Source organism: Meleagris gallopavo, chromosome 1, assembly GCF_905368555.1.
Source record: "Meleagris gallopavo chromosome 1, MGAL_WU_HG_1.1, whole genome shotgun sequence".
Lineage (NCBI taxonomy): Eukaryota > Metazoa > Chordata > Aves > Galliformes > Phasianidae > Meleagris > Meleagris gallopavo.
Genome location: NC_139404.1, coordinates 1291312 through 1318231, shown reverse-complemented (window position 1 = coordinate 1318231; position 26920 = coordinate 1291312). Strand labels below are relative to the sequence as shown.

The following is a 26920-nucleotide window of genomic DNA, read 5'->3' as shown; positions in this document are numbered from 1 at the left end:
GAGGCGGATCTTCCGGAGGGAGCCGCTGCGCCTTCCGGTAGGAACCGCAGCTCGAAGGGTGGAGGGCGAGTGCTGGCGACATGATCAAGAAGTTTGACAAAAAGGACGAGGAGTCCGGTCCGTTGCTGACGGCAGGGAGGGGGAAGGAGGAGGAGGCAGCGGGATCAGGGCTGGGTGGTGTTTCCCTGAATGGAGCGAATATTAGGAGGGCAGGGCGTGTGTGGCCTGTAACGGTGGTGAGGAGAGCGGGTAACGGCCTCTGAGGAACGGGGCTCGGCTTCATCGCTCTTAAGGAGCGGTGTTGGGTCACCGGCCTTCCTCACACGGAGACTCTGTGGTTTGGGCAGCATTGGGAGTGCCCACGCTGAGTGCAAGTGTGGTGAATGGGGCTGTAGCCTGAATGTTTTCACTCCGCGAAGTCGTCTGGAAATTAAGTTTAGGTTGCACCGAACCCATTCTCTATTGAGGTCTTGTAACCCCCCAGTTCAAGTTGCACGTGGTCACTGTATTGAATCTGTGCACTGTTAAGATCTTGCACTGGAAGCCCGGGAGGCTAAAAGTATCCTGGGCTGTGTCAGTGGAGAGGGAGACAGCAGGGCAGGGAGGGGACTGTCCCCCTCTGCTCTGACCTCGTGAGATCCCACCTGGAGTCCTGTGTCTATGTCTGGGCCTAAGCATAAGAAGGATGTGGACCTTTTAGAGTAGGTCCAGTGGATGGCCATGAAGATGCTCAGAGGGCTGGAGCTCCTCTCCTACAGAGACAGGCTGAGGCAGCTGGGATTTTTCAGCTTAGAAAAGAGAATGCTCTAGGGAAATCTCCTTGTGGCCTTCTGGTGCTTAAAGGAAGTTCATAGGCAGGAGAGAAATCAACTTTTTATTTATGTGGATAGCGATAGGACAAAGGAAAACAGTTTTTAAACTTAAAAGGGGATTTTGCCAGCAAGAACAGGGAAGTGATTGTTCCCCCGTACTCAGTACTGGTGAGGGTGCACCTGCAAGAAAGACATTGAGGCCCTGGAGCAGGTTCAAAGAAGGGCAACAAAGCTGGTGAGGGGTCTGGAGCACAGGCCTTATGAGAAGCAGCTGAAGGAGCTGGGATTGCTCAGCCTGGAGAAGAGGAGGCTCAGGGGAGACCTTACTGCTCTCTATAACTACCTGTAGGGAGAATGTAGTGAGCTGAGGGTCAGCCTCTTCTCTTGTGTAACAGTGATAGGACCAGAGGGAATGGCTTCAAGCAGCAACAGGAGATTCAGGCTGGATATTAGGAAATGCTACTTCTCTGAAAGACACTGGAATGGGCTGCCCAGGGAGGTGGTGGAGTCACCGAGTTTGGAAGTTGTGTTGAGGGACATGGTTTAGTGAGAACTATTGGTGATGGGTGGATGGTTGGACTGGGTGATACTATGGATCTTTTCCAACCGTGGAGATTCTATTCTATGATTCTACGATTTAGTTTGGATGTCAGGGAAATTTTTCACTGAGAGTGATGAGGTGCTTGCACAGGTTGCCCAGAAAAGCTATAGGTGCCCCATCCCTGAAGGTGTTCAAGGCCAGGTTGGACATGGACAACTTGATTTGGTGTCTGATTTATTGGCTGGCAACCCTGCCTGTGGCAGAGATTTGGAACTAGATGATCTTTGAGGTCCCTTCCAACCCAAGCCCTTCTGTGATTCCCAAGATGGGACTGGTTGGATTGAGTTTTCTTTCATTCTGCTTGCAGTGTGAGAACTGAAGAATGAGTGAATGGAAAATGAAACATTATTGTTGGAGGAGAGGGCTCAGAAGTAGGGTTTGGAGGGATTTATGTGTCCGTATCAGATTCTGAGAGGTATTTTCACCAGCAGTGTGAATTAGAAGGTGTCTCTCTATGCTGCCAGCAGAGAAATGTCATCTCAAAGAAGTTAAATGTTTAGCACACTTCAGAAATCTTAGAGAAGACAGTATTTTACCCTTCTTATCTTCTCTGAAACCAAAGGCTTTCTCTAACAGACTCAAACTCAGTTTATTAGATACTGAATATGTAGCTTATATATCTAATATAATATATTAGATGTATAGTGATTGATGTAGCTGGTTCCAAAGGCAAAGGAGCTAAAATGTTCCTCTGTAACAGGCCAAGAGATGGATTAGAGCTCTAGAAAGACCCAGGGTAGAAAGAGCCAGATGAATCTTCCATCCTCTCTTTCCTCTTTTAGAAATAAATATATGTGAGCAAAATTAACATCATGTTTCCCCTTCTGAAATGTTTTTGAAGTTCTCTTGCAGATTTTGGTTTGTTTGGCTTTTCTTTTTTTTTTTTTTTTGGTATATAGAAGGAGTATTAAGGCAACTTCACCAGTAAATAATTTTCTTGCTCATTTTCCAGCTGTGTTGAAAGATTGTCACCCCTTACATATACAACTTAATTATGTTCTCTGTTTTGATGAATGTATTTTCTTAACCACGAGGTCTCTCTTGTTACTCAGGTAGTGGCTCCAATCCTTTCCAGAATTTGGAGAAGAGTGCTGTGCTTCAAGAGGTATGAATGGTTTTGAAGCATTAGCAGCTTGAGGAGGAGTTACAGTGCAGCTAGCAGGAAATGTGAACAATTAAATGTGGATAACTAATATAAAATCACAGTGGGTGGGTATGAAAGTGCATACAGTGTTACTCACTGATGGTTTTATGCATGGCAGTTTGATCTTTCTGAAGAACTGGCCTGTCTGCTGTCCTCATTCAGCACAGTGTATTAAAAGTCTTCCTGCACCTTTGTGTACCAGCAAGTGGTAAGGTGAAAGTGTGGTTAAATAAACAAAGAATTTTGGGGGTGGCAAACTACAAAACCTACAAAAAGGAGCCTCAGTTTTTTCTGTTCTGTGCTGAATCATCGGGCAGCAGATGCTATGAAAGAAGCTGAGTTGAAATATTACAGATCATACTTTTATTTTAAACTATTTTGCTAGTACCAAACAGTAAACTGAATCACTGTCTAGTTCAGATTGCTGCCTGTCCAGCTTGAACTGAATGCTAAGAGATGTTCATTGGGATGCATGTTAGAATGAAAGTTATAAGGTTGAGAACAAACTGCTTTTTCTGGTGAAGGAGAAATTATTATTGTTGGGTTATGTTGTAATAAGTATTTGTGCTGAGTTTGCAGGCACGTATCTTTAATGAGACTCCTATAAATCCACGAAGATGCCTGCACATACTTACCAAGATCCTTTACTTGCTGAACCAGGTAACTGTAATTGTGTTTTATCACCCAGATTGCACGTTCAAGAGATGAATTTCTGACTACTTTCATTTTGGAAGAGGTTTTGTACCTCCTCCAGTCAAATTCAGCACAACTACACCAGAAACAGGGAACTCGTGATGTAGCATTATGTTTCTTTCTGACTTTCCCACTAAGGTGAGATATGTCTATGTCCCTAAAGCTCTTTAGTCTTTTTCTGAGTGCCAAATGAGAGCTCTTATTGCCCATGTTCACTGAAGCATCGTGTAATTAAGTCATATATATTCTCCTGACTGAAGTAGAGGTGAAATAAGAACATAAGGCAGAGGGTGAGGGTGTGAAAGGTTCTTTTTGTTTGTGAAGAAATTGGAAGCATGGTAAGGAAGGAAGATTTCCTATAGGTTACTGTGGAATCAGGATTCCTGCATGCACCCGAGTCAGGCAGTTTCTAACATAGTTACCATCAGCTGGGATGGCTTTGTGCTGTTCAGTCCTGATTGGCACAAGTCATCTCTAAGTACATCCTTCTTAACAAAACCAAAGCAATTGCTGACACAGTGATGTCAGCAGAGGGAACAGAGGCTACTTGACAAACTGTTCCATCATTGTGGATGGCACTTTGATTGAGACCAAGTGTGTAACTGTGGTGATCTTGATTTGTGTTCCCTGGGAAACACAAGGCAAGGGTAGGACCGTTGTTCACAAGAAGAAAAAGTCTTAGAAGAGAGGATTCTTGCTGTGTGAGTGGGTATTCTAAATAGAGGTTTACAAGTGGAGGCTAGTGGATAATTACAGTTCTTTCCTCTCTCATCTTATGTGCTATTTTCAGGGTGAACATTTTGGAACCACTGAAGCTACAGAAGCCTTTTTTGCAATGACCAGACTGTTTCAGTCTAATGATGTAAGTACCCAGTGTTTAATGATTTCTGTCTCCTTGGTTTTGGCTGGATTCACAGTAATTACAAAACAGTTCCAGGCTTTGGGAAGAGGGCGAGGCAAGCACTTCAGTGAACAAGTTCAGTGAGCAAACCACTTGCTGGAGGCAATTCACCATTTGGAAACAAATGACTGAATAATAACATACAGTTATTCTGCAGGTTGGTTTTGGTGGTTTATTTATTTTTTTTCCTGAGCTGAATTCCTCTTGTAAAAAATATGAACAATCACTGAATGCTTAGTATACAAATTAGTAGAATTCTATGAATGGTTATTGTGCTTGCAAATAATCTGCATCTGCTTAGTTCTCTGAATAAAATTAAAAACTTGTTTGTGAATCAGATATTTCTATTTACTTGAATGGCTGGCCTGCTCTATTTGTGAATCAGTTTGCAGTAGAATCATAGAATGGTCTGGGTTGGAAGAGACCACAGGGATCATTAAGTTTCAACTCATCTGCCACAGGCAGGGTTGCCACGTCCTAGATCGAGTGCTAGATCAGATTGCCCAGGGCCCTCCATCCAACCTTTTCTTCAACACTTCCAGGAACAGAGCACCCACAGCCTCTCTGGGCAGCCTGTTCCAGCACCACTCCACCTTCTCAGTGAAAAACCTCCCCCTGACATTTAATCTAAATCTTTCCTCCTTCAGTTTAAAACCATTCCCCTTGTCCTATCACTGTCTCTCTCTCTGAAAAGTTGCTTTTCTTTCTGTTTGTATTTTCCCTTTAAATACTAGAAGGCCATTACTAGATCTTCCTGCAGTTTGCTCTTCTAGAGATTGAACAAGCCTGGGTGCTTGAGACTGTCTTTATAGGAGAGGTGCTCCAGCCCTCCTCTGGACCCTCTCCATAAGCTTAACACCTTTCCTATGTTGGAAACCCCAGATGCAATGCTCCATATGGGGCTCTCAGGGGCAAAGTAGAGAGAGAGAATCATCTCCCTTGCCCTGCTGGCCACCTCTTCTCTGATGCAGTCCAGGATACTGTTGGCTTTCTGGGCTATAAGAACACACAGCTGGCTTGTGTTCAGTTTATCATCTATTATCCCAGGTATTTATACAAATGTGGGGAAGATCTCCTTGAGAGCAACCCTGAAGGGAAGGACTTGGAGGGCTTGGTGGACGAGAAGCTGGACATGAGCCAGCAGTGTGTGCTTGCAGCCCGGAAGTCCAACTGTGTTCTGGGCTGCATTAAAAAAGGAGTGACCAGCAGGCAGAGAGAGGTGATTGTCACACTCTACTCAGCTCTTGTGAGGTCCCATCTGCAGTACTGCATCCAGTCCTGGGGCCTCCAGTACAGGAAGGATGTGGAGCTCTTGGAGTGGGTTCAAAGGAGGGCCACTAGAAAGATCAGAGGGCTGGAGCACTTTTCCTGTAAGGAAAGGTTGAAGGAACTGGGTTTGTTTAGCTTGGAGAAGAGAAGGCTGTGGGGAGACCTCATTGTGGCCTTCCAATGTTTGAAGGGAGCATATGAACAGGAGGGGAACGGCTGTTTACGAGGGTGGATAGTGATAGGACAAGGGGAAATGGTTTTAAACTAAGACAGGGGAGATTTAAGCTAAATATTAGGAGGAAGTTTTTCCACTCAGAGAGTGGTGAGGCACTGGAACAGGTTGCCCAAGGAGGTTGTGGATGCCCCATCCCTGGAGGCATTCAAGGCCAGGCTGGATGTGGCTCTGGGCAGCCTGGTCTGGTGGTTGGTGACCCTGTATACAGCAGGGGGATTGAAACTGGTTGATTATTGTGGTCCTTTTCAACCCAGGCCATTCTATGATTCAGTGACACCTCTCTTAACTCTCTTATTTGTTTCCTGATCTGTCTGAAAGCAGGAAGGCTGCTGTCTGGTTACCAAACATGGTTTTACTTTCATATTTTGTATAGACGCAGGGGGAAGAGTTCTGTGTCTTGTTTACTTCTAAAACTTCTAGGAAGTGTTCATTCATTACTGCCTTTGAGTTTAATGGTTTTCTGCAATGTGTTTTCACAGCAAACCCTTAGAAGAATGTGCTACCTTACTATCAAAGAGATGGCCAATATTTCTGAGGATGTCATCATTGTCACAAGCAGGTAGTACAACTTCAGGAAACACAGTATCAGAGCTCTGAAACAAGTAGCTGCATTGAAACATGTTTGTTTTAGCTGCTGGGCTTTTCTTTAATCCTGCTGAGCGAAGGAACTAAATAAGCCAGATCCATGGCAAAGCAATTTAATGTACAGTTTGTTTTATAATGTTACTAATTTTCAAATAGCTAAACCTTAAGATGTCGTTTCAAGCCATTCTGGATCCTTGCAGTTATGTGGTAACTGCATGAACAATAATTAAATGAGAGGAGCTGAGTGTCACAAACAAACTGAGGCATTGAGATGCTCAGGAAGCATTAACAGACTGTCTTTGGTTATTTCAGCTTGACCAAAGACATGACAGGGAAAGAAGACTTATATCGAGGCCCAGCCATCAGAGCTCTCTGCAGGATCACTGATGTAAGTACAAATCACAGCACTTTTGTTTCAGAGATGACAAGTGTATTTAAAATCAAGTCTGCTCTGTAGCAGGGTGCATTCTTAGAATAGAAGTGGAGCTGCCACTGCTCTGAAGCCATCTACTGGACAAGAGAGAATGGTCTTAAACTGAGACAGGGGAGGTTTAGGTTGGGTATTAGGAGGAAGTTTTTGACTCAGAGGGTGGTGAGGCACTGGAACAGGTTGCCCAAGGAGGTTGTGGATGCCCCATCCCTGGAGGCATTCAAGGCCAGGCTGGATGTGGCTCTGGGCAGCCTGGTCTGGTGGATGGTGACCCTGCACACAGCAGGGGGATTGAATCATAGAATCATAGAATCACAAGGTTGGAAAGGACCTGCAAGATCATCTAGTCCAACCATCCTCTCATCACCATTGCTACCACAAGCACTAAACCAGATCTCATAGCTCCTCATCCAAATTCCTCCTGAACACTGCCAGGGACGGCGACTCCACCACCTCCCTGGGCAGGCCATTCCAGTGCCCGACCACTCTCTGGGGGAAAAAGTTTTTCCTCATGTCTAATCTAAACCTCCTCTGGTACAACTCGTGGCCATTTCTCACCTGTTTGTTGCCTGGGAGAAGAGGCCAAACTCCCCCTCATCACAGCCTCCCTTCAGGAAGTTGTGGAGTGCAGTGAGGTCTCCCCTAAGCCTCCTCTTCTGCAGACTAAACAATCCCAGCTCCCTCAGCCGCTCCTCGTAAGACTTGTGCTCCAGACCCCTCACCATTTTCGTTGCCCTTTTCTGGACGCGTTCCAGGGCCTCAACATCTTTCTTGTAGTGAGGGGCCCAAAACTGAACACAGTACTCAAGGGCTGGCCTCACCAGTGCTGAGTACAGGGGGATGATTACCTCCCTGCTCCTGCTGGCCACGCTATTTCTAATGCAGGCCAGGATGCCGTTGGCTCTCTTCGACACCTGGGCCAAGATGTTCAGCCAAGCATCAACCACCACCCCCAGGTCCCTTTCCTCTTCACAGTCATCCTGCCACTCTCTCCAAGCCTATAGCACTGCATGGGGTTACTATGGCCAAAGTGCAGGACCTCATCTCATTCACCTCAGCCCAGCGATCCAGCTTATCTACATCCCTCTGAAGGGCCTTCCTACCCTCAGGCAGATCGATGCTACCTCCCAACTTGGTGTCATCTGCAGACTTACTGAGGGTACACTCAATCCCTTCATAAAAACTCGATGATCATTTTGGTCCTTTTCAACCCGGGCCATTCTATGATTCTGTGTTACTGATGTGGTAATTCTGTGGAGCTATAGCACTAAAACCATGCAGTTAAAAGGCAGGAACTTTGGAGATATGGTTTTTGCTCTAAGATTACTTTGCTGTGGACTTAGATTGTGTCACTGAACCTTCAGGAGTGGGCACCTGCAGAAGTGTTTTTAGAATCAGATTAAGTGCATTATATCCATTTTTTTGGATATGTTCTGCATATGTTTTTATCTTGAAACTGCCTTTGTGTTGTGCCTCTAGAGTTTGAGTATCAATACTTTTCTCCCTGTCTTTTTTTCACAGGGTACAATGTTACAAGCCATTGAGAGGTACATGAAGCAAGCCATTGTGGACAAAGTCCCCAGCGTGTCTAGTTCTGCACTGGTGTCTTCCTTAGTAAGTAAAGCAGCAGATCATTGTAAATCTGTGCATTTTAGGAAGAGAATCTGTGTTTCTAGAAGGACTAGTCTGCTGTTTGTGTAGCAGTGGAATTTCTTTGGTCTCAAATAGTCTTTCTTCTCCATCTCCTTCTTTAATATTCTCTCTCTTTTCAAGTACATTGTTTATAACAGCTGAAGTGCAAATTGTTCAGTCATCTTTACATGTAGCTAGTATGGAACATTAATTTAATCAGTGAGAGGCTTGTCTTGGTTTTCAAAAGTGAAGTACACTGATGGCCATGAAAATGCTTAACAGCTTGGTGAGTAAATAAGAACAACCTGTTCTGTGCTGGGAAAGAATGGGCGCTGGTGGTTCTGAAGGAGCACTTGAGTTCTGCAACAGAAAGTAAAAGCAGCTTGCTCTGTGCTATGCAAATAAGAAATCAGTGGAATTGCTGCCCTGATAAGACTGCCATACAAGATTATTTTTGTTGGTACACAGTAGAAGGGACGGCTGAAGACTTTCAATGTGTATTTCCTCTCCACTGTTTAAGAGCAAAGGCTGGGAAGTATCTTGTTTGTTTAATGTTTGTATTAAAGGGGAGAAGTACAAGTGAAAGTCTGAGACTGAGGTGCAAGAGAAACAGTGGTTTATAAGTGCATTGAGTAAAGAGGCTGGCCTCACTGGTGGATCAAAGCAACCATGTACTTCACAGTGCTTCTGATATTAGCTTGTTTGCAGTCTCAGTTTGTGGCTTCTTCCAGCATATGATGAAGATCAGTTATGATGTAGTCAAACGATGGATCAACGAAGCTCAGGAAGCAGCTTCTAGTGACAACATCATGGTACAGGTATGTTTCAGTGCTATTCTGTAAGTTCTTCAAACAACCTTTGGAAAAACATTAATACCAATTACTTTTTATTATTATTATTATTATTATTATTATTATTATTATTATTATTATTTTTAAATGTAATTTTGACTTGAAGGAAATGATTCCACAGCTTCAAAAATCACAAGTTTTCCCACAATCCCACTGCATGTTTATTAATTAAGAGATGGTGCTTTATTGCAATCCTTTCCTCACAAGTCTTCTGGTAGCTGGAATGCCACTGTTCATTCCATATGTTCAGTGTTATGAGACAGAATGAGCAACAAATCTACAAAACCAGCTTTGTTGGTGCTCGATTAGCAGCCTGGTTAAGCTTCATGTAAATTAGTCATATGTCAAAAAAAACCTTGGCAAGCAACTGCAAGAGTTCCTTTGTACTTCAGTTTGGACTTTTGTACTTTACAGTTTATACTTTTTATGGTTTGGACTTTAAATGTGTCAAGGATTTTCTAGTCAGCTGTGATTTGAAGGGCTTGGGATATCTTGGATATTAAGCATGCTCTATAAAAGTAAGCTTTAGTGTGCATCACAGTTAAGCAAGCTGAAGAATTCTGACATTTAATGGGGAGAAAAGGGAAGAAAGTAACTGAAGAACTCTTTTTAGCCTTTCTCAGTGGAAAGACAGGAAAAAGAAATACTGCAGATCTTTGCTGCTCGTCAGGAAACTCAGATCATTTGAGATTAGAAGGAACTAATGCTAGGAAACTGCAATTGTAAGACACAGAAGAGGGCTAACAATCTGCCTTTTTCCAACTGCAGTGTGTATTTAATGTCTTCATGTGTTCTTGTGCCTGGTTTTGGTTTTTTAGTATCATGCCTTGGGGCTGCTCTACCACCTTAGAAAAAATGACCGTCTCGCAGTTTCCAAGATGCTGAATAAATTCACAAAGTCTGGCTTGAAATCCCAGTTTGCATACTGCATGCTGATCCGAATTGCAAGCAAACTCTTGAAGGAATCTGAAGAGGGGTAAGAAAGAAGCAGCATGTGAATTACAAAATTAATTGTGCCTTGAGGTAAGGGGTAGGTGGAAGTAGGCAGAGCTGATGAGTAGAGGTTTGTGTGGTAGTTGTGTGATGAGGTTTGGGTTTTTCAGACACCATACCAACAGAATTCACTTGGCAGTGGGATTAAAACTGCTGAGCCATCTCAGGAGGGGAGGAGACTTTTGTGCTTTTCTACTTAAATGCAGTTCAAACACAATATCTACCTGTATTACAGCCACAGGAGGATCTATCCTAATCTGATCTCATACTAGCAGAGATCTATGAGAAATTCATCTCCTGATGCAATTCTTTGACTGGTGAACATTTTTATTAGCGATGTGTAATACATAATTAACAAACACATTTGTAGAACACAGGAGTTGTGGCTTGTAGATGAGCTAAAGATGAATGGAATGGTAGGGAATTGGAATTTTGTTGTTCAAGTATGAGTTGAGCAATGCAACAGTGCAAGAAACAAGAGAACCACGTGCTCACTGTGCTTTCTGTCATGTTCTCAGCAGCACCGTGTTGGGATTTTTATGTAGTTCAGCATCACAGTGTGAAATTTCTTCTGTTTGTAGGCATGAAAGTCCACTGTTTGACTTCATTGAGAGCTGTCTGCGGAATAAGCACGAAATGGTTATTTATGAAGCTGCTTCTGCAATCATCCATTTGCCAAACTGCACAGCAAGGGAGCTGGCACCTGCTGTTTCGGGTTGGTTCAAGAGTCCTTTTTACCCCCTTTCTTAGCTGATGGAAAGGGTGGAAAAACACCATTGGAGAGACAAGTACAGCTTAACTGAAGCACTGGAGTCAAAATGTAAATGCTCTGACTGTCCTCAAGTTCAGGGCCTTCTGAATGGAAAGTGATTTGATTCCTTCTTCCCCATTTCATTCAGAGCTGTAGAGAGGGGGCAGCAGAGGTGCTATCTACAGAAAGAGAAGGTGGGAGGGAAAAGGTAGAGGACTTGATAGCACAGATGTGGCACTTACTACTAGACAAACAACTTGTTGTTGTTGTAAGGTGTAAAACTGAAGGCCATTTTTAATCTGCTTTTGAAACTAGTGATAAATTACAAATAGAACTGCATGAATGTTCAGCATGCCATCTGCAGTTGGATGGGAATACGTGAGACTTCCCTCTCCCATTTTTAGAAAGAGATTATATTTAATTTTCTGCAGTGGTGACTTCTGACTGTATTGTTTGCACCTCTCAATATCAGAGGGGTGGTACAAGGCAGCTTCCTTTTCCACATCTGTTGTGGGCATGAGTGCTCTCATAAGGTGCCTAGAGCCAGGTTTTATTTGACATCTCTCCTCTGTAGCATTTTGTCATGAGTTACTTCTCTTGATTCTTTATTTTCAGTGCTCCAGCTTTTCTGTAGTTCTCCCAAACCTGTCTTGAGATATGCAGCTGTACGGACCCTTAATAAAGTGAGTGCTTCAAGATCTTCTAAACAAGCACAAGTTCTCTGAGCATCAGAGAAAGCCAGATTTTGGTGCCTGATGGTGTATTGCCTAAAACAGAGCAACTATTCATGTGATTGCTGTATTCAGAAATACTCCTTGTTGGAGGATTGGCTTTTCCATGCCAACTATTCTGGTGTGACAGAAATCTTTTCTGCACTCAAGCTGTATTTGCTCATTTCTGGACCACAAGGCTGTAGCTGGATAACGTGTGAGCTCTCAACTATATAAGAAGCAGAGCCTTGAATATTTAATTCTGTAAAAGGTATAAATAGAATGTGTGGAGGAAATGACATTCTGATTTCAAAGCTACAGCAGTAGTAGACATTGGGTCAAGCCATGTTTTAGAGTTAGGGTAGCATGGTTAGGCCGTGGTTGGATTCGATGATCTTTAAGGTCTTTTTCAACCTGAGTGATTCTATGATTCTGTGTGGCTGTAAAACCCGTGAGATGTGATGTACAGTTAGAGGAGTTCCTTTCAAAATGTGAAAAAGCTGAGCTCTGATTACATCCTACCAACAGTCATATGACACAGGTTGAATTGCAATCCTTGCGCTTGTGATTGAAGAAAAACCAGATGCTTTGTGAACGGATGCCCAGTGAAGCTTTGAATTGCAGGATTCCACCACACCCTTACAGCTTTGGTTTTCTTTGCAGGTAGCCATGAAGCATCCATCTGCAGTCACTGCCTGCAACCTGGACCTGGAAAACCTCATCACCGACTCCAACCGCAGCATCGCTACCCTCGCCATCACCACCCTGCTGAAGACAGGGAGTGAGAGCAGTGTGGACAGACTCATGAAACAGATCTCTTCCTTCGTGTCAGAAATCTCAGATGAGTTTAAGGTGTGGCATTGGAGGCCTCTGCTCTTTCCAGCTGCAGGTTTTTCTCCCATTCTTGTTTTTATTAAGCTTTTCCCATTTGTTAACCCTCCAGTGATTTAGTAATAAGTCTGATAGAGTGAAGGTAGCTTTATATTCAGAAGGTGTACTTGTCTGTTTTCCAGCTGTCAAAGTAGAAGAGAAAGCTGTGGGGAGACCTCATTGTGGCCTTCCAGTACTTGAAAGGAGCACTTAAACAGAAGGGGAACAGCTGTTGTCAAGGGTGGATAGTGACAGGACAAAGGGGAATGGTCTTAAACTGAGACAGGGGAGGTTTAGGTTGGGTATTAGGAGGAAGTTTTTGACTCAGAGGGTGGTGAGCAACTGGAACAGGTTGTCCAAGGAGGTTGTGGATGCCCCATCCCTGGAGGCATTCAAGGCCAGGCTGGATGTGGCTCTGGGCAGCCTGGGCTGGTGGTTGGCGACCCTGCACACAGCAGGGGAGTTGAAGCTAGATAATTTTTGAGGTCCTTTCAACTCAGGCCATTCTGTGATTCCATGATTCTATGAAATACACTCTTTCATTTCCTCTCACCACTCCAAAAAAGGTGAAACATCATTTGGTAGATAACCATCTCCTGTGCAGTTTTCTATAAAATTCTCTACTGTCTTCTGGTTGCCAATTTGGAGAGGGATTTTAACTTTTCTACTTGAGTCTATATTGCTTCAGTCTGATACTGTAAAGTCACTGTAAAATCAGCTAAGAACTTGGCTAGGGGTTGTTCATCTTGTACGTGTCCCTCTCACACTGCAGAGCTGCCTTGAGGAATATAATGTGACTATGGAAAGCTGATATCAGCGTGCAGAGGTCTTATCAAAACTTACTTCGTTTGCTCATTAAAAGCAGTAAGTTTGAAACTGCAAAGAGCTCTAGGGACAAAATATGACCTGTCAAGTTAGAATCAGATTAGGGTCATTGGAGGGGAGAGGGAGGAATGGGTCTTTGAATTCATTCCAGGATGCAGCCTCACTAGCAGAGCCAATTCTTGCAGCATGTTGACGTGGAGTTGTTAATGCATTCCTGCTGAGAGTCCATCACCAGATTTCATCCTTCTTGTACAAGAATGTAATCTGTCAAGATGACAGTTTGAGATCATGAGAAGCCTGTGCCTTCACAGAAAGATAAATGTGTGACTAATATACGTCTCTTGTTTTGCAGGTAGTGGTAGTGCAGGCTATCAGTGCTTTGTGCCAGAAATACCCTCGGAAACACAGCGTCATGATGGCCTTCCTGTCCAGCATGCTCAGGGATGATGTATGTTTGAAACTTCCTTGGTTTAGTTCTTGGCAGGTAGCTCTGGTGGTGGGAATGGTCTCTTGTTTTACATCAATGGGTGCATAGCAATGACAGGGCCTGAGTGATCACCAAAACCCTGTTTATTTTGCGGGTCAAACCTGAAAGATGCTTATGAATTAGATTTAAGGGGATAAGATTTAATTAGATGAATTAAGAGTGGATCTGGTACATTAAAAAAAAAAAAAAAAATCTGAAGAAATTCTAAGATGCTGTGCCTATATTGACCCATCAGAACTGGGAAGACCCTATTAGAATATCCAGCCTGCCTACTCTCTTCTGTTGGTATAAATGTGTTATTTTTCCTTAATGGGAAGAAGTAATCAAAGCTTGAGGGGAGCTGTGCAGCACTGTGGTCTGAGCTCTGCCTACCTGGTGAGTGTTCTTGTTTTTCTCTTCCCAGGGAGGCTTTGAATACAAGCGAGCCATTGTGGACTGTATAATTAGCATCATTGAGGAGAATCCTGAGAGTAAGGAATCTGGTTTGGCTCACCTCTGTGAGTTCATTGAAGACTGTGAGCACACTGTCCTTGCCACAAAGATCCTGCACCTGCTGGGAAAAGAGGGGCCCAGGACTCCATCCCCATCCAAGTACATCCGTTTTATATTCAACAGGGTGGTGCTGGAGAATGAGGCTGTGAGGGCTGGTAAGTTCTCCTCAAAAGCTCGATGGATTCATGTCTCAGTTCTGTTTGAAATCTCAGGGCTGAAAATGGGTGTGGGAGGTGTGCATTCTAAGCAATGCATAGAAGTTAGTTCTTAATTCCAAAGGTATTAAGAATTAACTTCTATGCATTGCTTGTGAAAATGACTTTATGCTACCTGGAATGAGGTTATCTGGTGGAGAATTCTCTTGGAAAAAGGGCTGCAGGGCTGTTAAGGTGACCTTGGTCTGTAATCCCTAACATTTAACTATTTCTTTCTAAAAATACGGGTATAGTTTAGCCTTTACAAATCACTAAAAGGTTCATGGTATGAAAGTGACAACTTTAGTAATTGTAACTGCAGGAGAACAGTGCACACAGCACTGAATCTGGCTGTGAAAACATTTTCAGATAGCTTTAGCACCTCTGACACCTCTCTTTTTTCTCTTCTAGCTGCTGTAAGTGCATTAGCAAAGTTTGGTGCCCAGAATGAGAATCTTCTTCCAAGCATCTTGGTGCTTTTGCAGAGGTGAGTGGGTATGACTGCTGCGTGTGTGCTGAGAGCTGGTGACACTGGGCAGTCTGTTTCCATGAAGAAGCAAGTTAGACCAAACCAGAACACATGGAGGCTCTGCTGAACAGAGGATGTCTATTTATGTCTGGAAGGAGTACAGGACTGCTGAAGGTGTCAGTGCAAGATGAGATTAGTCATCAACTCATCTGACAATCTGATATGAGAACATTCCTTAGAGGGCAATAAGCCTGCAGAGCTTCAGTAAGTGTGCATACTTCTGCATTCATCTGTAGCAAGAAAGTAGGTTTCCATGCTACTCAGGAGGAGTAACTTGTGTGTGTGGCTGAGTAGTGATCTCAGCTGTTCCATTTTCACAAATTTGCATCTCTTGCCTTCATCTATGACCTTTACCTTCCTGAGAGAGCTGACTGCTGCCCTCCTGTTCCCACAACAGGTGTATGATGGACAGTGATGATGAAGTTCGGGACAGAGCAACGTTCTATTTGAATGTTCTTCAGCAGAGGCAGATAGCCCTGAATGCTGCCTATATTTTTAATGGTGAGTGATAGGGAGGATTCTATGCACCCTTTGAAGTCTGAGCTGTTATTTCACATTATGGGTGGGTTTTGTTGCTGTAAGAAGAGGTTGACTATAAAGCATCTTGTGTAACTTGGGTCAGAATAACCAGAAGGAGCATAATCACTTCTAGCACTATCACTTTGCTGGGCAATATTTATGACAGCTGAGAATGGCATATTTAGCATAATATGGGAAAGGCTGTCTACATAAACAGCTGGAATGTTGGATGGATGTTTTCATCATTGCCTCCTCTCTGCTTGGACCAAGTTTCTTAACTTTTGTTCTGTCTTCTCCATGGAAAAGAAAAAAAAAAAAAGAGGTTGACGCATCTTGCTGTGACAGTTGGTTATAAAAATGTTTTATGGTCCTGTGACTAGAAGGTCATGCAAACAAAGTGTTTAAGATTTAAGACTATTGCAATATGAACTTCTCTCAAGTGATCAAGAGGCAAGTTTCTCTATCATCTTCAGACCAGCTTTTTTATTCTGCATAGGATCTTGATGTACTTCATGTGTGTGCATGTATGCAAGTGTGTGTGTGTTTATTAAGAAATGGAAGTTTCTTTTTACCAGCTGTTTGTTAGCCAAAGTCCAAGTCTATCTAGCTGTGAACTCTAGATTCCATACTCCAGGAGTTTTTCTCTGCAGTCTGATCCAACAGACAGGCTACAGAGAAGAACTTTTTGAATAATTGGACTTGATCTCAGGAAGGGTGTGCCTGAAACACTGGTAAGTTTTTTCAGACTCTGATGCCTTGTTGCTTCTAGTGTGGTGGACAATACAAAACTGGCTGTGTTCATTTGTCAACCCTGTATCATAGTGCCTGTAGGTTTTTAACAGTTCCACCTGTCAAATCTTCTGTCTGCTGTTCTGCGTCACAGGGCTGACTGTCTCTGTTCCTGGAATGGAGAAAGCCCTGCACCAATATACACTGGAGCCTTCTGACAAACCTTTTGATATGAAAACAGTTCCACTGGCCACTGCACCTATCTTTGAACAGAAAGCAGGTAATGCTCAGGCCTTCTGTAATCAGGTTCTAGGCAAGGTTGTAAGCATTCAGGTTGCCATAATGATACTTGGTGTCTGTAAACTGGTTGCTGTCCTAGTAGGGTGAGGTCAAGACTGTGACTCAGCTGAATGCATCACACAGTTTGTGCCCGATCAAGCCTGTCTGGGTTTCACAGATAAAAGAAAACCACCTCTTCTCCCCCACCTCTCCCCACCCCCCAAAAAAAAAGGGTTAGCAAGATGGTGTTATCAATTCTGCTGATTTTATCAGAGGGAAATTTGTACATCATCAGAACTTGTCACCTCATAAACGTTTGAAAAAAATACATTCTAGAAGAACCAAATCACTTCACTGGCTTCCTCCTTTGATCTTGCATCTTGACCTTTCTAGAAAATGTGGGATTTTTTTTTTTTCCCTTTCTATTTTTCTTATCTTTTAGATATGGGATTTCAAATTCCCAGCTTGAATGTTCTCATATGAGCAGAGTAAAGAAGTTAATTACTTCTGAGAAATGACAGCTTATCTTGAGTATTGCTGTGCTCATATATCACAGCTGTGGTTGTGCTGCGTCCTGAAACTGGAGCAGTCATGCAGTCAGTGTAGTGAGCTTTTTTTGCTGGCTATTTTAGATTACAGTGCACTTTCTTCATCAAATCTTTCCTTCCCATGCAATCCAATATTGCTCAGCAGAAGAGACTTTTAAATGCGTGTGTAACGAAGTGGCAGTGATAACGAGCAGAAGGTGTGAAATGCTACAGGCTAATGAGTTTTTAGTAGAGATACAAAGGCATTTAGAACTGCACAGTGGAGCTGACAGCACAATGTCTTTTCTTGTCACAGAGATTTCTCTAGTGACCAGCAAACCTGAAAAAGTTGCTCCTTCACGTCAGGATATATTCCAAGGTATGTGAGAAGATCAATGCTTGAAGTAGTGGGAGGATTGCTACAGGTCAGGTGGGAGGGATGAACAAGCCTATCACTGAGTGTCTGTTTCCTTTTCCTCTCTCTGCAGAGCAACTGGCAGCCATTCCAGAGTTCAAGGGCTTGGGGCCGTTATTCAAGTCTTCAGAACCAGTGCAGCTCACAGAGGCAGAAACAGAATACTTTGTTCGTTGTATCAAACATGTGTTCACGAATCACATTGTTTTCCAGGTAAGGGTACCACAACTGGAGGTTGGTGTCCCTACCTGTGGCAGGGGGGGTTGGAACTTGATGGTCTTTGGGGTCCCTTTCAACCCAAGCCGTTCTATGATTCTAAGGGAAAATAAGCACTGCTGCCAGAGCATTTTAGCTAATTTGGGGGAAACTGCTGATTAGAAATGCTGCTTCTGCACTTGAGATTTTTTCATTTTATACTTCTGCAGTTTGATTGCACAAACACGTTAAATGATCAGCTGTTAGAAAGAGTCACTGTGCAGATGGAGCCATCGGATGCTTATGATGTGATCTGCTGCATCCCAGCACCCAGCCTGGCTTACAACCAGCCAGGCATGTGTTACACCCTCGTCCAGATGCCCCAGGCTGACCCCACTGCAGGTACCAATCAGCTGTTGAAATGTTCAGACTGTGGGATTTGAGTCCATACTGAAGTTCCAGTGCTGCTTTTCTCATCTGCCATGCGTGCTGGTTTTTACATAGGATCTATGTTTGTGCAAAATAGCACACATGATTTTTTTTTTTTAACTAATCATTCATATTGGATGATTAAAAATGAGATGGTAATGAGGAACAGAATGCAGATGGTATGGGAAACTGAATTTATTACCTTGAGTCAATGAAAGCATGGATGCTAGGGTAGTGTTTGGGAATAGAATCAACAAAACAAAAATGCTAATGGAGTGAAATCAGTGGGTAGATTACACTTTTATTTCTTTTTCCTAATATGTTCACACTTCAAATAAGTTCAGTTGGATTTGAAGTCGATTTAACATGACTCAGCTTATCAGTGAGCTGGATGTCTTGGTTAGCACTTTAAACCAGAGAAGATCAGAACTAGTCTGAATTCCTAAACTGTGTTTTTTGGATCATAATCCACTTGTCAGGAACCCTTTGTTTGTGGCCCAGTCTACATCAGCCATCAGGACAATTCAGCACTCTTCAAGTGCTTGTCACACTGTGGCATGCTCCCCCTCTGAGATCTTCCTTTGATCTTCATCTTGGAGTCTAAGGGAAATTTTTTAAGATGGAAAGTGTTTTGGCCACTGCCATGTCTGTATCTTTTGGGGAAAAGCTAATGTATTTTCCTCCAAACTCCTTTTTGGGAAGCAAGGGCTCAAACACAAGAAACTGCACCACTAAGCTGTATGGACTTTTCCTTTCCTCCCCAGTTGCTTGTACTTTCAGTTGTACAATGAAGTTTACTGTCCGGGACTGTGACCCAAACACAGGAGTCCCAGATGAAGATGGCTATGATGATGAGTACGTGGTGAGTTCTGGACTGTTTCTATGTCTTCTTGTCATTAATTCTGAGTATGTGGCCATTGGACTGATAGTTTTCTTTCAGATCTAAAGCCAGTAGAAGAGAACACAGAGGGTGTACCTGAAACACTATTTCCAAAATCTTATAGCTCATGACTGCTTAGATCCTTACCCAAAACCATACTTCTGCCAAAAATTAGCTTGGCTTTAGTGCCCTATGAAAATAGGATTTGTGGGGTAGCAGGTGTGAAGGAAGCAATAGCTCTGACTCAAAAAGCAACTGGCCTATTTTCTGCTCTCCTTTGGTGCCACTGTTTCTTTTCTATTTATTTTTCTTCCAAACTTTACAGATGGCCACCATAAATACTGATTTTTTTCTTCTCTGCTTTTTTTAGTGTATTATTATGCATTTCTTCTGAAATTGAAGCCAGTCATGCCAGAGTTGTCTCATCAAAGTGCTGCTCTGCCTTTGTTTTTCTTTCTAAGAGCTGGATCCTTCTTGTAAGTGGCAGCTGAAAATCTCCCTTGCTTTTTTCCTGTCAGTTGGAAGATTTGGAGGTGACGGTGTCTGACCATATTCAGAAGGTTTTGAAACCCAACTTTGCAGCTGCATGGGAAGAAGTGGGAGATGACTTTGAGAAAGAAGAAACCTTTGCACTGGGTTCAATTAAAACCCTTGACGGTAAGATGATTTGTCCTCATTTATTACTGACCCATGTACTAATCCTGGTAAATCTTCCACTCTAAGAAGGTAGTTAGTGTGGGAGGAGGAGGATTTGCTGCCTTCAAAAGACATATCATGTCCCAGCAACAAAGCTTCGTGTTGCAGTGTTGAGACTGTCATGATTGGAAGCTTGGCAGTTCTCAGACAGAGGCTGCTTGAAGGGAAGGGTGCCTTTCTAGGCTTAATAGACAGCAGAAGGGACATCACAAGTTAGTTCACAGAAAGCTTGGCACTGAACTGGAGATAACTTTTTCAATTTCTGAATGCAGAAGCTGTCAACAACATCATCAAGTTCTTGGGCATGCAGCCCTGTGAGCGATCAGATAAAGTGCCAGAGAACAAAAATTCTCACACGCTCTACTTAGCTGGTACGTATTCACACTGTTTGTATCCATGTTTCTCACGCAGTCAGATTTTTTACTAAATGATGGGAAATAGGCTAGGAGATTCTGCTCTCGTCGTTCCTCTCTGTGGAGAGCTGTGAGTTGCATGCAGCTGGTGCTCATTTTGCAGCCTGCCACTGTGGGTGTACTCAGGCTAGGCCTTGTGTCTCAGCATGAAGGTATTCTGCACGTGGGAACAGCAGTGAATCCTTAGAATAAGAACTTCCAGAAACACTTAACTAAATTCCTTGCCAAAGGTAGATTTCTACCTTTTGTTTTCAAGTTCCTGCCACTAAATGGCCTGTTGTGTCACATTTATTTGGTGACTGTGATTCAGGCTTATGCTTCTGGGCAGCCCCTGGAAGTTGAGCCAGTGGATTGTGCCTTCATGGCAGAATTGCAATGTATTGCCTTTGCAAACTGGAAGTGAGCTTTAGCTATTCCCTTCCTGGTTTTTGTCCATGTAAATCTGCCTGGCCCCCCAGCAACTCATGCTGAGTCTGGATGTCTGTTATTACCTTCAGTCTTGGTCTCAAGAGTTGAAGGAATTTAAAGTTTCAGTCTAATCTCCAGTCTCAGTGCAAATGGCCACAAGCTCAATCTGTCTTCTTGTTGTTTTTGGTCTTCAGGTGTATACAGAGGTGGTTGTGATGTGCTGGTAAGGTCCAGGCTTGCGCTGGGAGACGGTGTGACCATGCAGGTGACAGTCAGAAGCAAGGAAGAAATGCCTGTAGATGTCATCCTGGCTTCTGTAGGCTGAGTGTTACAATGCTTCAGCTGCAGTGGAAACTTTGCAAACACCATCTGGGCGTATACCAGATCAAGCTGTCTGTCTGTCCTTCTGCATGTTGTTTTTACTCCTCAATTTGGTAAATATTTTGTATGATGTTACAGTAGTGGCTGGCTGGTACTGAGCCTTTCCCTTGTCCTTTCCCTCACCATCACTCACTCATTCCTCTCTAACTTATTGTCTCTGGCCACTGGCGGTAGAGCAGGGAAAATAAAAGATGTAGGTGGTAAGAAAAATGGAACTGGAATTTCGTCAAAACTGATTTTTATTAACAGAAAATAAACACTGGTCCAAATGGTAGAATTCCTATGAATGACTGTCAATAAAATAGAAAATTCTTCTTCTAATTCTGTCTGCTTCCAAGCCTTCAGTTCAAAAAATGAGCCCATTGGGGCTGTTTACTTAGCAGAAACCCCTTATTCCTAAAGGGGTGCTGTTAAATTTAAGTAGTTAAAAAACAACAAAACCTGCAGACTCTGCTAGCCCATAAATGTACAGTTTTTTAAATAATTTTATGTAAAATAGAGACCAAAAAACCCAATGTATATAGAGATTAAACTTCACCTATGAATGGCATATTCCTTTTGTACTGTGGAATATCAATTCTCTGAACCTCATCAGATTATACCAAACACCACTGCAGCTTTCTCCTGGGCTTCAAGCTGTGAAAAGTCCTGGAAATAGAGGGGGAAGGAGGGACCTTGTGCTGACTTCCATGTAAAAAGAAGTTACCAAAGCCAAAATTACAGTGCTTAGATGCCCCTTGACAGTTGCAAATACAGCGTAGCATCACTGTCTATACTTTGGGGGTTTACAGATCCAAAGTCTTGTATCTGGAGATAAAACTCAAGGTCTCTTAGCTGTAAACAGAGAGAACAGAGCTGCAGCAGCTCAGAAGGAGTTGATGAAGTTCAAATATGCATTCAGGAAGCCTGTTGGATCCTCAAGCTGGGGGTAGTGGCTGATGTGGTCATCCAGCACCGACACTGTGGACATGGGAAGCACTTTTCTGTTGGAAGAATGGAGCAAGACTTAAGCACAGGAATTGCAGCAGGCACAGAAAGCCACCAGCTGGTGAATGATTTCTTTCACAGTTGGAATTCTCTCCATAACTTGGATTTTGGCACCAATAACCCTCCAAGAGCTGCAGCTGACCCATGTTCTATTTTCTGGAATTAATCAGACAGTTAAGATTTATCATCACAATTTCCAAACAATTTCCAAACTACTGTCCTGCCTGATTGTATAGATTGGAGGTGAAAAGGAAAACCAACCTATGGAAAGGGAACTGAGACAAAACCCCCCATAAAACGAAATCCCAGCTGCGTACTGCTGCTCTGTGTCTTACTTGTAAAGCTGGAGAAACTCTGGGTGTGGATTCACTGGGTCCAGGGGCCCGTAGATTAAATGCACTGCAAGAAAGAAGCACAAATTGAGCTTCTGTATCCATGGACATCCTTAACCAAGCCAAGGAGGTGATCCAACTGAACCTGCACAGATCCAACTTGAGCCTTGTTATCCTCATCAGCATTGCAAGAAGCTCCTTGATGAATGGAAGGAGCCAGCACCACGCTCCAGTGCCTCCAGGGATGGGAGCCTCACTCCAAATGGGGGGAAAAAAAAAAAGTTCCTACTTACGTGGGACAGAGGTGGACATCAAAGCCCCAACCCAGCGGTCTCTGTGCTTCTTCCTCTGGTTTATGTACTGCAAAATACTGAAGAGAAGCCCATTGTTACACAGCTGATGTGTTCAGATCACACCCCGCATCTTTTCTGAGGTAAGCAGTGATCCCAAAGCCCAACAGGAGCATCTGGAGACTGAGGATCCTACATCCGGATGCCTGGCTGAGCACAGGCAACCTTCAAAAGTGTCAAACTCAAAGAGTTCCTGCAGCAATCCCAGCAGCCTACCTGTCCACAACGAGATTGCCATCGTTGGTCCTCACCGCCGTCCACATGTCCCAGTACTCTGCCTGTGAGGGCTGTGTGTATGGCCCAAAGACAGCTCCAAGCCTGAAAAGAATCCAGGGCACAAAAAGGTCAGTGCTCCCACATTATGCTGTGAAACACGTGGGTGCCAGCAAACCCTACAGCTCATCCCCCAAACACGCTTCACATTCGGCCCGAAGGCTTGTTGGAAATCAAAGAAATGTGCAACATCTGGTGAAAATACGAATCTGATCCTATATCCTATGTAAAGTGTGGTTCAGAGGTTTTATCACTTCTAACTCATGCAATTCCATCCTCGTAGGAGAGATAAACCACTTTTCCAACCTTGGTTTGATTATTCAAATTCAAGAGCCTTTGCTGGGCCAGTGCCTGGGATTTATATGTCTTTACCAAATACCCAATATGTAAATCCCTGCACTCACCCTTCTCCACATCCCCCACCTATGGATGGAATCCACCATCACAGAACCCAACTCACCCTCTGGAGAAGAAGAAGAAGTTCATCAGCCTCGTGATGATGGGGGACAGCAAGCCCCCATCCTTGAGAACCTGGGGCAGAAAGAAAAAGTAGGTGGCACCACTCTGTAGGGCACAGATGGGTGATTCTGGTGTGCTTTTCCCACAGGCTCACCTTCTGTATGAATCTGGGGTAGTAAGTTTCAGGGAAAATTCCTGGAAGGATCAGAGAGAACAGAGTTGTAATGCTGTAATTGTTTTCTTCTGCATTTCTTAGCAGAAATTTTAGCAATCTTGGCTAAATCTTAGCATTTCTTTTTAGCAATCTTGGTGAAAACCTGAGCCAAAAGACCTCTAAAATCCGACCCTACCACACATCCAAATGTGCTGGGCAAAGCTTACCTCCATTGGACAAGCAGAGGCTGTTGATCAGGATGCTGCCAGTTTTATTGTGCTCATACCTAGGAACAGAAGGGGTGATGGTGGAACATCCTCTGCAAGCTGCGGGGGCATCTCTAAGAAAACCCAACATCCCACGATTCTACGATCTCTAACATCCCTTCCAACCCAACATCCCACAATTCTATGATCTCTAACATCCCTTCCAACCCAACATCTCACAATTCTATGATCTCTAACATCCCTTCCAACCCAACATCCCACAATTCTACGATCTCTAATATCCTTTCCAACCCAACATCCCACAATTCTACGATCTCTAACATCCCTTCCAACCCAACATCCCACAATTCTACGATCTCTAACATCCCTTCCAACCCAACATCCCACAATTCTACGATCTCTAACATCCCTTCCAACCCAACATCCCACAATTCTACGATCTCTAACATCCCTTCCAACCCAACATTCCACGATTCTACGATCTCTAATGTCCTTTCCAACCCAACATCCCACAATTCTACGATCTCTAACATCCCTTCCAACCCAACATCCCACAATTCTACGATCTCTAACATCCCTTCCAACCCAACATTCCACGATTCTACGATCTCTAATGTCCTTTCCAACCCAACATCCCACAATTCTATGATCTCAAAGGTCCCTTCCAGCCCAACATCCCACGATTCTACGATCTCTAACATCCCTTCCAACCCAACATCCTATGATTCTATGATCTCTAACATCCCTTCCAACCCAACATTCCACGATTCTACGATCTCTAATGTCCTTTCCAACCCAACATCCCACAATTCTATGATCTCAAAGGTCCCTTCCAGCCCAACATCCCATGATTCTATGATCTCTAACATCCCTTCTAACCCAACCTCCCATGATTCTACAGCCTCTAAGGTCCCTTCCAAAACAACCATTTGATTCTATGAACATGGAGCAGCCAGACAGCAACCTGTGGAGCAGCTCCTGTGCAACCGTATCCCCATAATCGTGGGACAGGAGGTTTATCCTCTGGTGGTGGAGGCCGAGGTGACGGACCAGCCGCTCAACGATGCTGGCTTGCTCAAAGATGGAGTAGTGGTGGGGCCTCTGCCAAGGAAAGCAGAATCACTGTGAGAGTGTATGAACCCATAAACACTCCAAAATAAAGACCCTGATGGAGATGTCCCCGTAACCATTCTCTATGTGCCCTAAAGGACCTCACACCCAAGGAAGGGAGGTGCATTGACTGAACCCATCTCCACTATGAACCTTATTTATCCCTTCTGCTATTAGAATGTCTCATTCTTTTTTCAGAACGGGGGAAGAAATTGGGATACGAAGCCCAAATGAACATCAATTCCCAAACCCCCAGTAGATCCTCTTTCCAGGCTACGTACAGGCTTGTCACTGAACCCGAACCCTACAAAATCCAGAGCAATCACCCGGTGGAAGCGCTGGGTCAGTCCTTCCCATATCTGCAAGGGAGAAAAAAATGTAGGAAAATAGTTTTGCCAGGATGGAGGAATCCCAGCAGGGTGTCCCCATGTTCTCACCTTGCTCCAGTCGTAGCTGGAGGTTGGGAAGCCATGCAGGAGGACGACAACGTCGGAGCTGCCCACAGCACCAGTGGAATCTATGGAGGGAATGGAGGGACCTCAAGATGTGGCACCACCAAAACAAAAGGATTTTAGCCCAAATATCGCCTACAACCCAATTTCCTGGTGGCCATGGGGTGTCCTCACCTCTGTAAAAGATGCTTTGGTGTTTGTAGGTGAAGAAAGCTCCAGAGGCCTTCCAGGAGAGCAGCGCTGGGGAGAGCCGTGGAGGTGGGATGTGTAGGTACACAGCCAGGAGTGGGACGCTGAGCAGCCCCACCTGCACCCACCACTCCTTCATCCTGTAGGAGGTGGGATAGCTTGTCCCTATAACTTCATTCCCATAAATGTCTGTCCACCCCATATCCCCCCATCCCTATAATCTCATGTCACCATAACCTCACATCCCCATAACCTCCCCCAATGTTCCCATAACCTCACATCCCCATAACCTCCCCCAAAGTCCCCATAACCTCACATCCCCATAACCACCCCCAATGTCCCCATAACCTCCCATCCCCATAACCACCCCCAAAGCTCCATAACCTCACATCCCCATAACCTCCCCCAAAGTCCCCATAACCTCACATCCCCATAACCTCCCCCAAAGTCCCCATAACCTCACATCCCCATAACCACCCCCAATGTCCCCATAACCTCCCATCCCCATAACCACCCCCAAAGCTCCATAACCTCACATCCCCATAACCTCCCCCAAAGTCCCCATAACCTCACATCCCCATAACCTCCCCCAATGTCTCCATAACTTCACATCCCCATAACCTCCCCCAACGTCCCCATAACCTTCGCCCATGTCCTCATTCCCATTCCCCATAACACTCCCCCATCTCCATTCCCCAAGTCCCCATAACCATATCCCATAACCCTCTCCGTAACCCAATTCCATAACCCACCCCCAATCCCAATAAAGCCCATAACCCTCCCTACGTCCCCATAACCCTTTCCATTCCCATAAACCATCCCTCATCCCTATAACCACCTCCTTGTTCTCATAACTCCTCTATGTCCCCATAGCCTCCCAGGCCTTATAACCTCACTCCCATAAACACCTGTTCCCTCCCCATAACCCTCCCAATATCCCCATAACCTCACATCCCCATAACCTTCCCCATGCCCATGCCCCCATAACCATTCCCTATGCTCTGAAAACGTACCTACATCCCTACAACACCCCGTGTCCCCATAACCCTTCCCATATCTCCACAACACCCAACTCATAATCCTCCCCATGGCTCCATAACCCACTCTGTAACCACATGACCCTCCCTGTGTCCCCATAGGCTCCCCGCAGCCCCCATGACCCCCCTCTACGTCCCCATAACCCTCCCCACGTCCCCGCACACCTCACCCCCTCTAAGCTCCACCCCTTCACCACTAAGCCCTGCCCCTTCCACACGCAAGCCACGCCCCATTCACGAGGAGCTCCGGTTAGGCCACGCCCCCAGCTCTCTAGACACGCCCCCTCCCCCACTTGCTCCATTCTCCTGATTGGCGGAGGCCACGCCCCTGGCGGCGGTGGGCGTGGCCTCAGGCCGGGCGCTCCCTCACCCGCCTTCAGGTGCGCCGCTCCCGCGCCGCCATTCCATCTCGTGGGCGGGTCCTCCTGCGCATGCGCATGCCCCTCAGCCTGGCCACGCCCTCCCCGCGCCCGGC

The 26920-nt window shown here is 44.5% G+C and overlaps 2 protein-coding genes across 7 annotated transcripts; one reads left to right on the top strand and one right to left on the bottom strand.

Annotated features, from left to right (window-relative positions):
- COPG2 (coat protein complex I subunit gamma 2) lies at positions 1-21196 on the top strand. Of its 3 annotated transcripts, XM_003201797.4 has the most exons (24): positions 1-117; positions 2466-2518; positions 3137-3217; positions 4041-4112; positions 6135-6214; positions 6553-6628; positions 8192-8284; positions 9034-9120; positions 9972-10129; positions 10728-10861; positions 11513-11580; positions 12271-12459; positions 13655-13750; positions 14193-14436; positions 14887-14962; positions 15402-15505; positions 16407-16532; positions 17375-17437; positions 17547-17686; positions 17899-18070; positions 18862-18959; positions 19496-19634; positions 19946-20044; positions 20689-21196. In XM_003201797.4, exons 1-24 carry the CDS (start codon positions 81-83, stop codon positions 20817-20819), a joined length of 2616 nt encoding a protein of 871 aa, XP_003201845.1. In that variant the 5' UTR covers positions 1-80; the 3' UTR covers positions 20820-21196. The 3 variants fall into 3 exon arrangements, with proteins under 3 accessions (XP_003201845.1, XP_010706784.1, XP_085064874.1); XM_010708482.3 differs by lacking the exons at positions 1-117; positions 2466-2518 and adding an exon at positions 4182-4308 and having other exon boundaries at positions 3170-3217; XM_085208748.1 differs by lacking the exons at positions 1-117; positions 2466-2518; positions 3137-3217 and adding an exon at positions 3250-3388.
- Positions 21097-26885, bottom strand: MEST (mesoderm specific transcript). 4 transcript variants are annotated; one of them, XM_010708568.4, is made up of 12 exons: positions 26816-26885; positions 25394-25548; positions 25205-25284; positions 25049-25126; positions 24622-24758; positions 23658-23716; positions 23431-23471; positions 23278-23348; positions 22761-22862; positions 22488-22564; positions 22198-22261; positions 21097-21858 (listed from the first exon to the last, which is right to left on the bottom strand). In XM_010708568.4, the coding sequence occupies exons 1-12, from the start codon at positions 26851-26853 to the stop codon at positions 21741-21743; spliced, it is 1020 nt and encodes a 339-aa protein (XP_010706870.1). In that variant the 5' UTR covers positions 26854-26885; the 3' UTR covers positions 21097-21740. The 4 variants fall into 4 exon arrangements, with proteins under 4 accessions (XP_010706870.1, XP_085065597.1, XP_085065679.1 ...); XM_085209471.1 differs by lacking the exon at positions 26816-26885 and adding an exon at positions 26616-26661; XM_085209553.1 differs by lacking the exon at positions 26816-26885 and adding an exon at positions 26611-26647.
- Between the last annotated feature and the right edge of the window lie 35 nt (positions 26886-26920).

Coding starts and splice junctions, on each gene's coding strand:
- COPG2 (XM_003201797.4), top strand. CDS start 81: ATGATCAAGAAGTTTGACAAAAAGGACGAGGAGTCCG. Junction 17,438..17,546: donor ACGTCAGGATATATTCCAAG/GTATGTGAGAAG, acceptor CTCTCTCTGCAG/AGCAACTGGCAGCCATTCCA. Junction 18,071..18,861: donor CCAGGCTGACCCCACTGCAG/GTACCAATCAGC, acceptor TTTCCTCCCCAG/TTGCTTGTACTTTCAGTTGT.
- MEST (XM_010708568.4), bottom strand. CDS start 26,853: ATGGAATGGCGGCGCGGGAGCGGCGCACCTGAAGGCGG. Junction 25,127..25,204: donor CCAGCTACGACTGGAGCAAG/GTGAGAACATGG, acceptor TCTCCCTTGCAG/ATATGGGAAGGACTGACCCA. Junction 22,262..22,487: donor GATGTCCACCTCTGTCCCAC/GTAAGTAGGAAC, acceptor TCTTTCTTGCAG/TGCATTTAATCTACGGGCCC.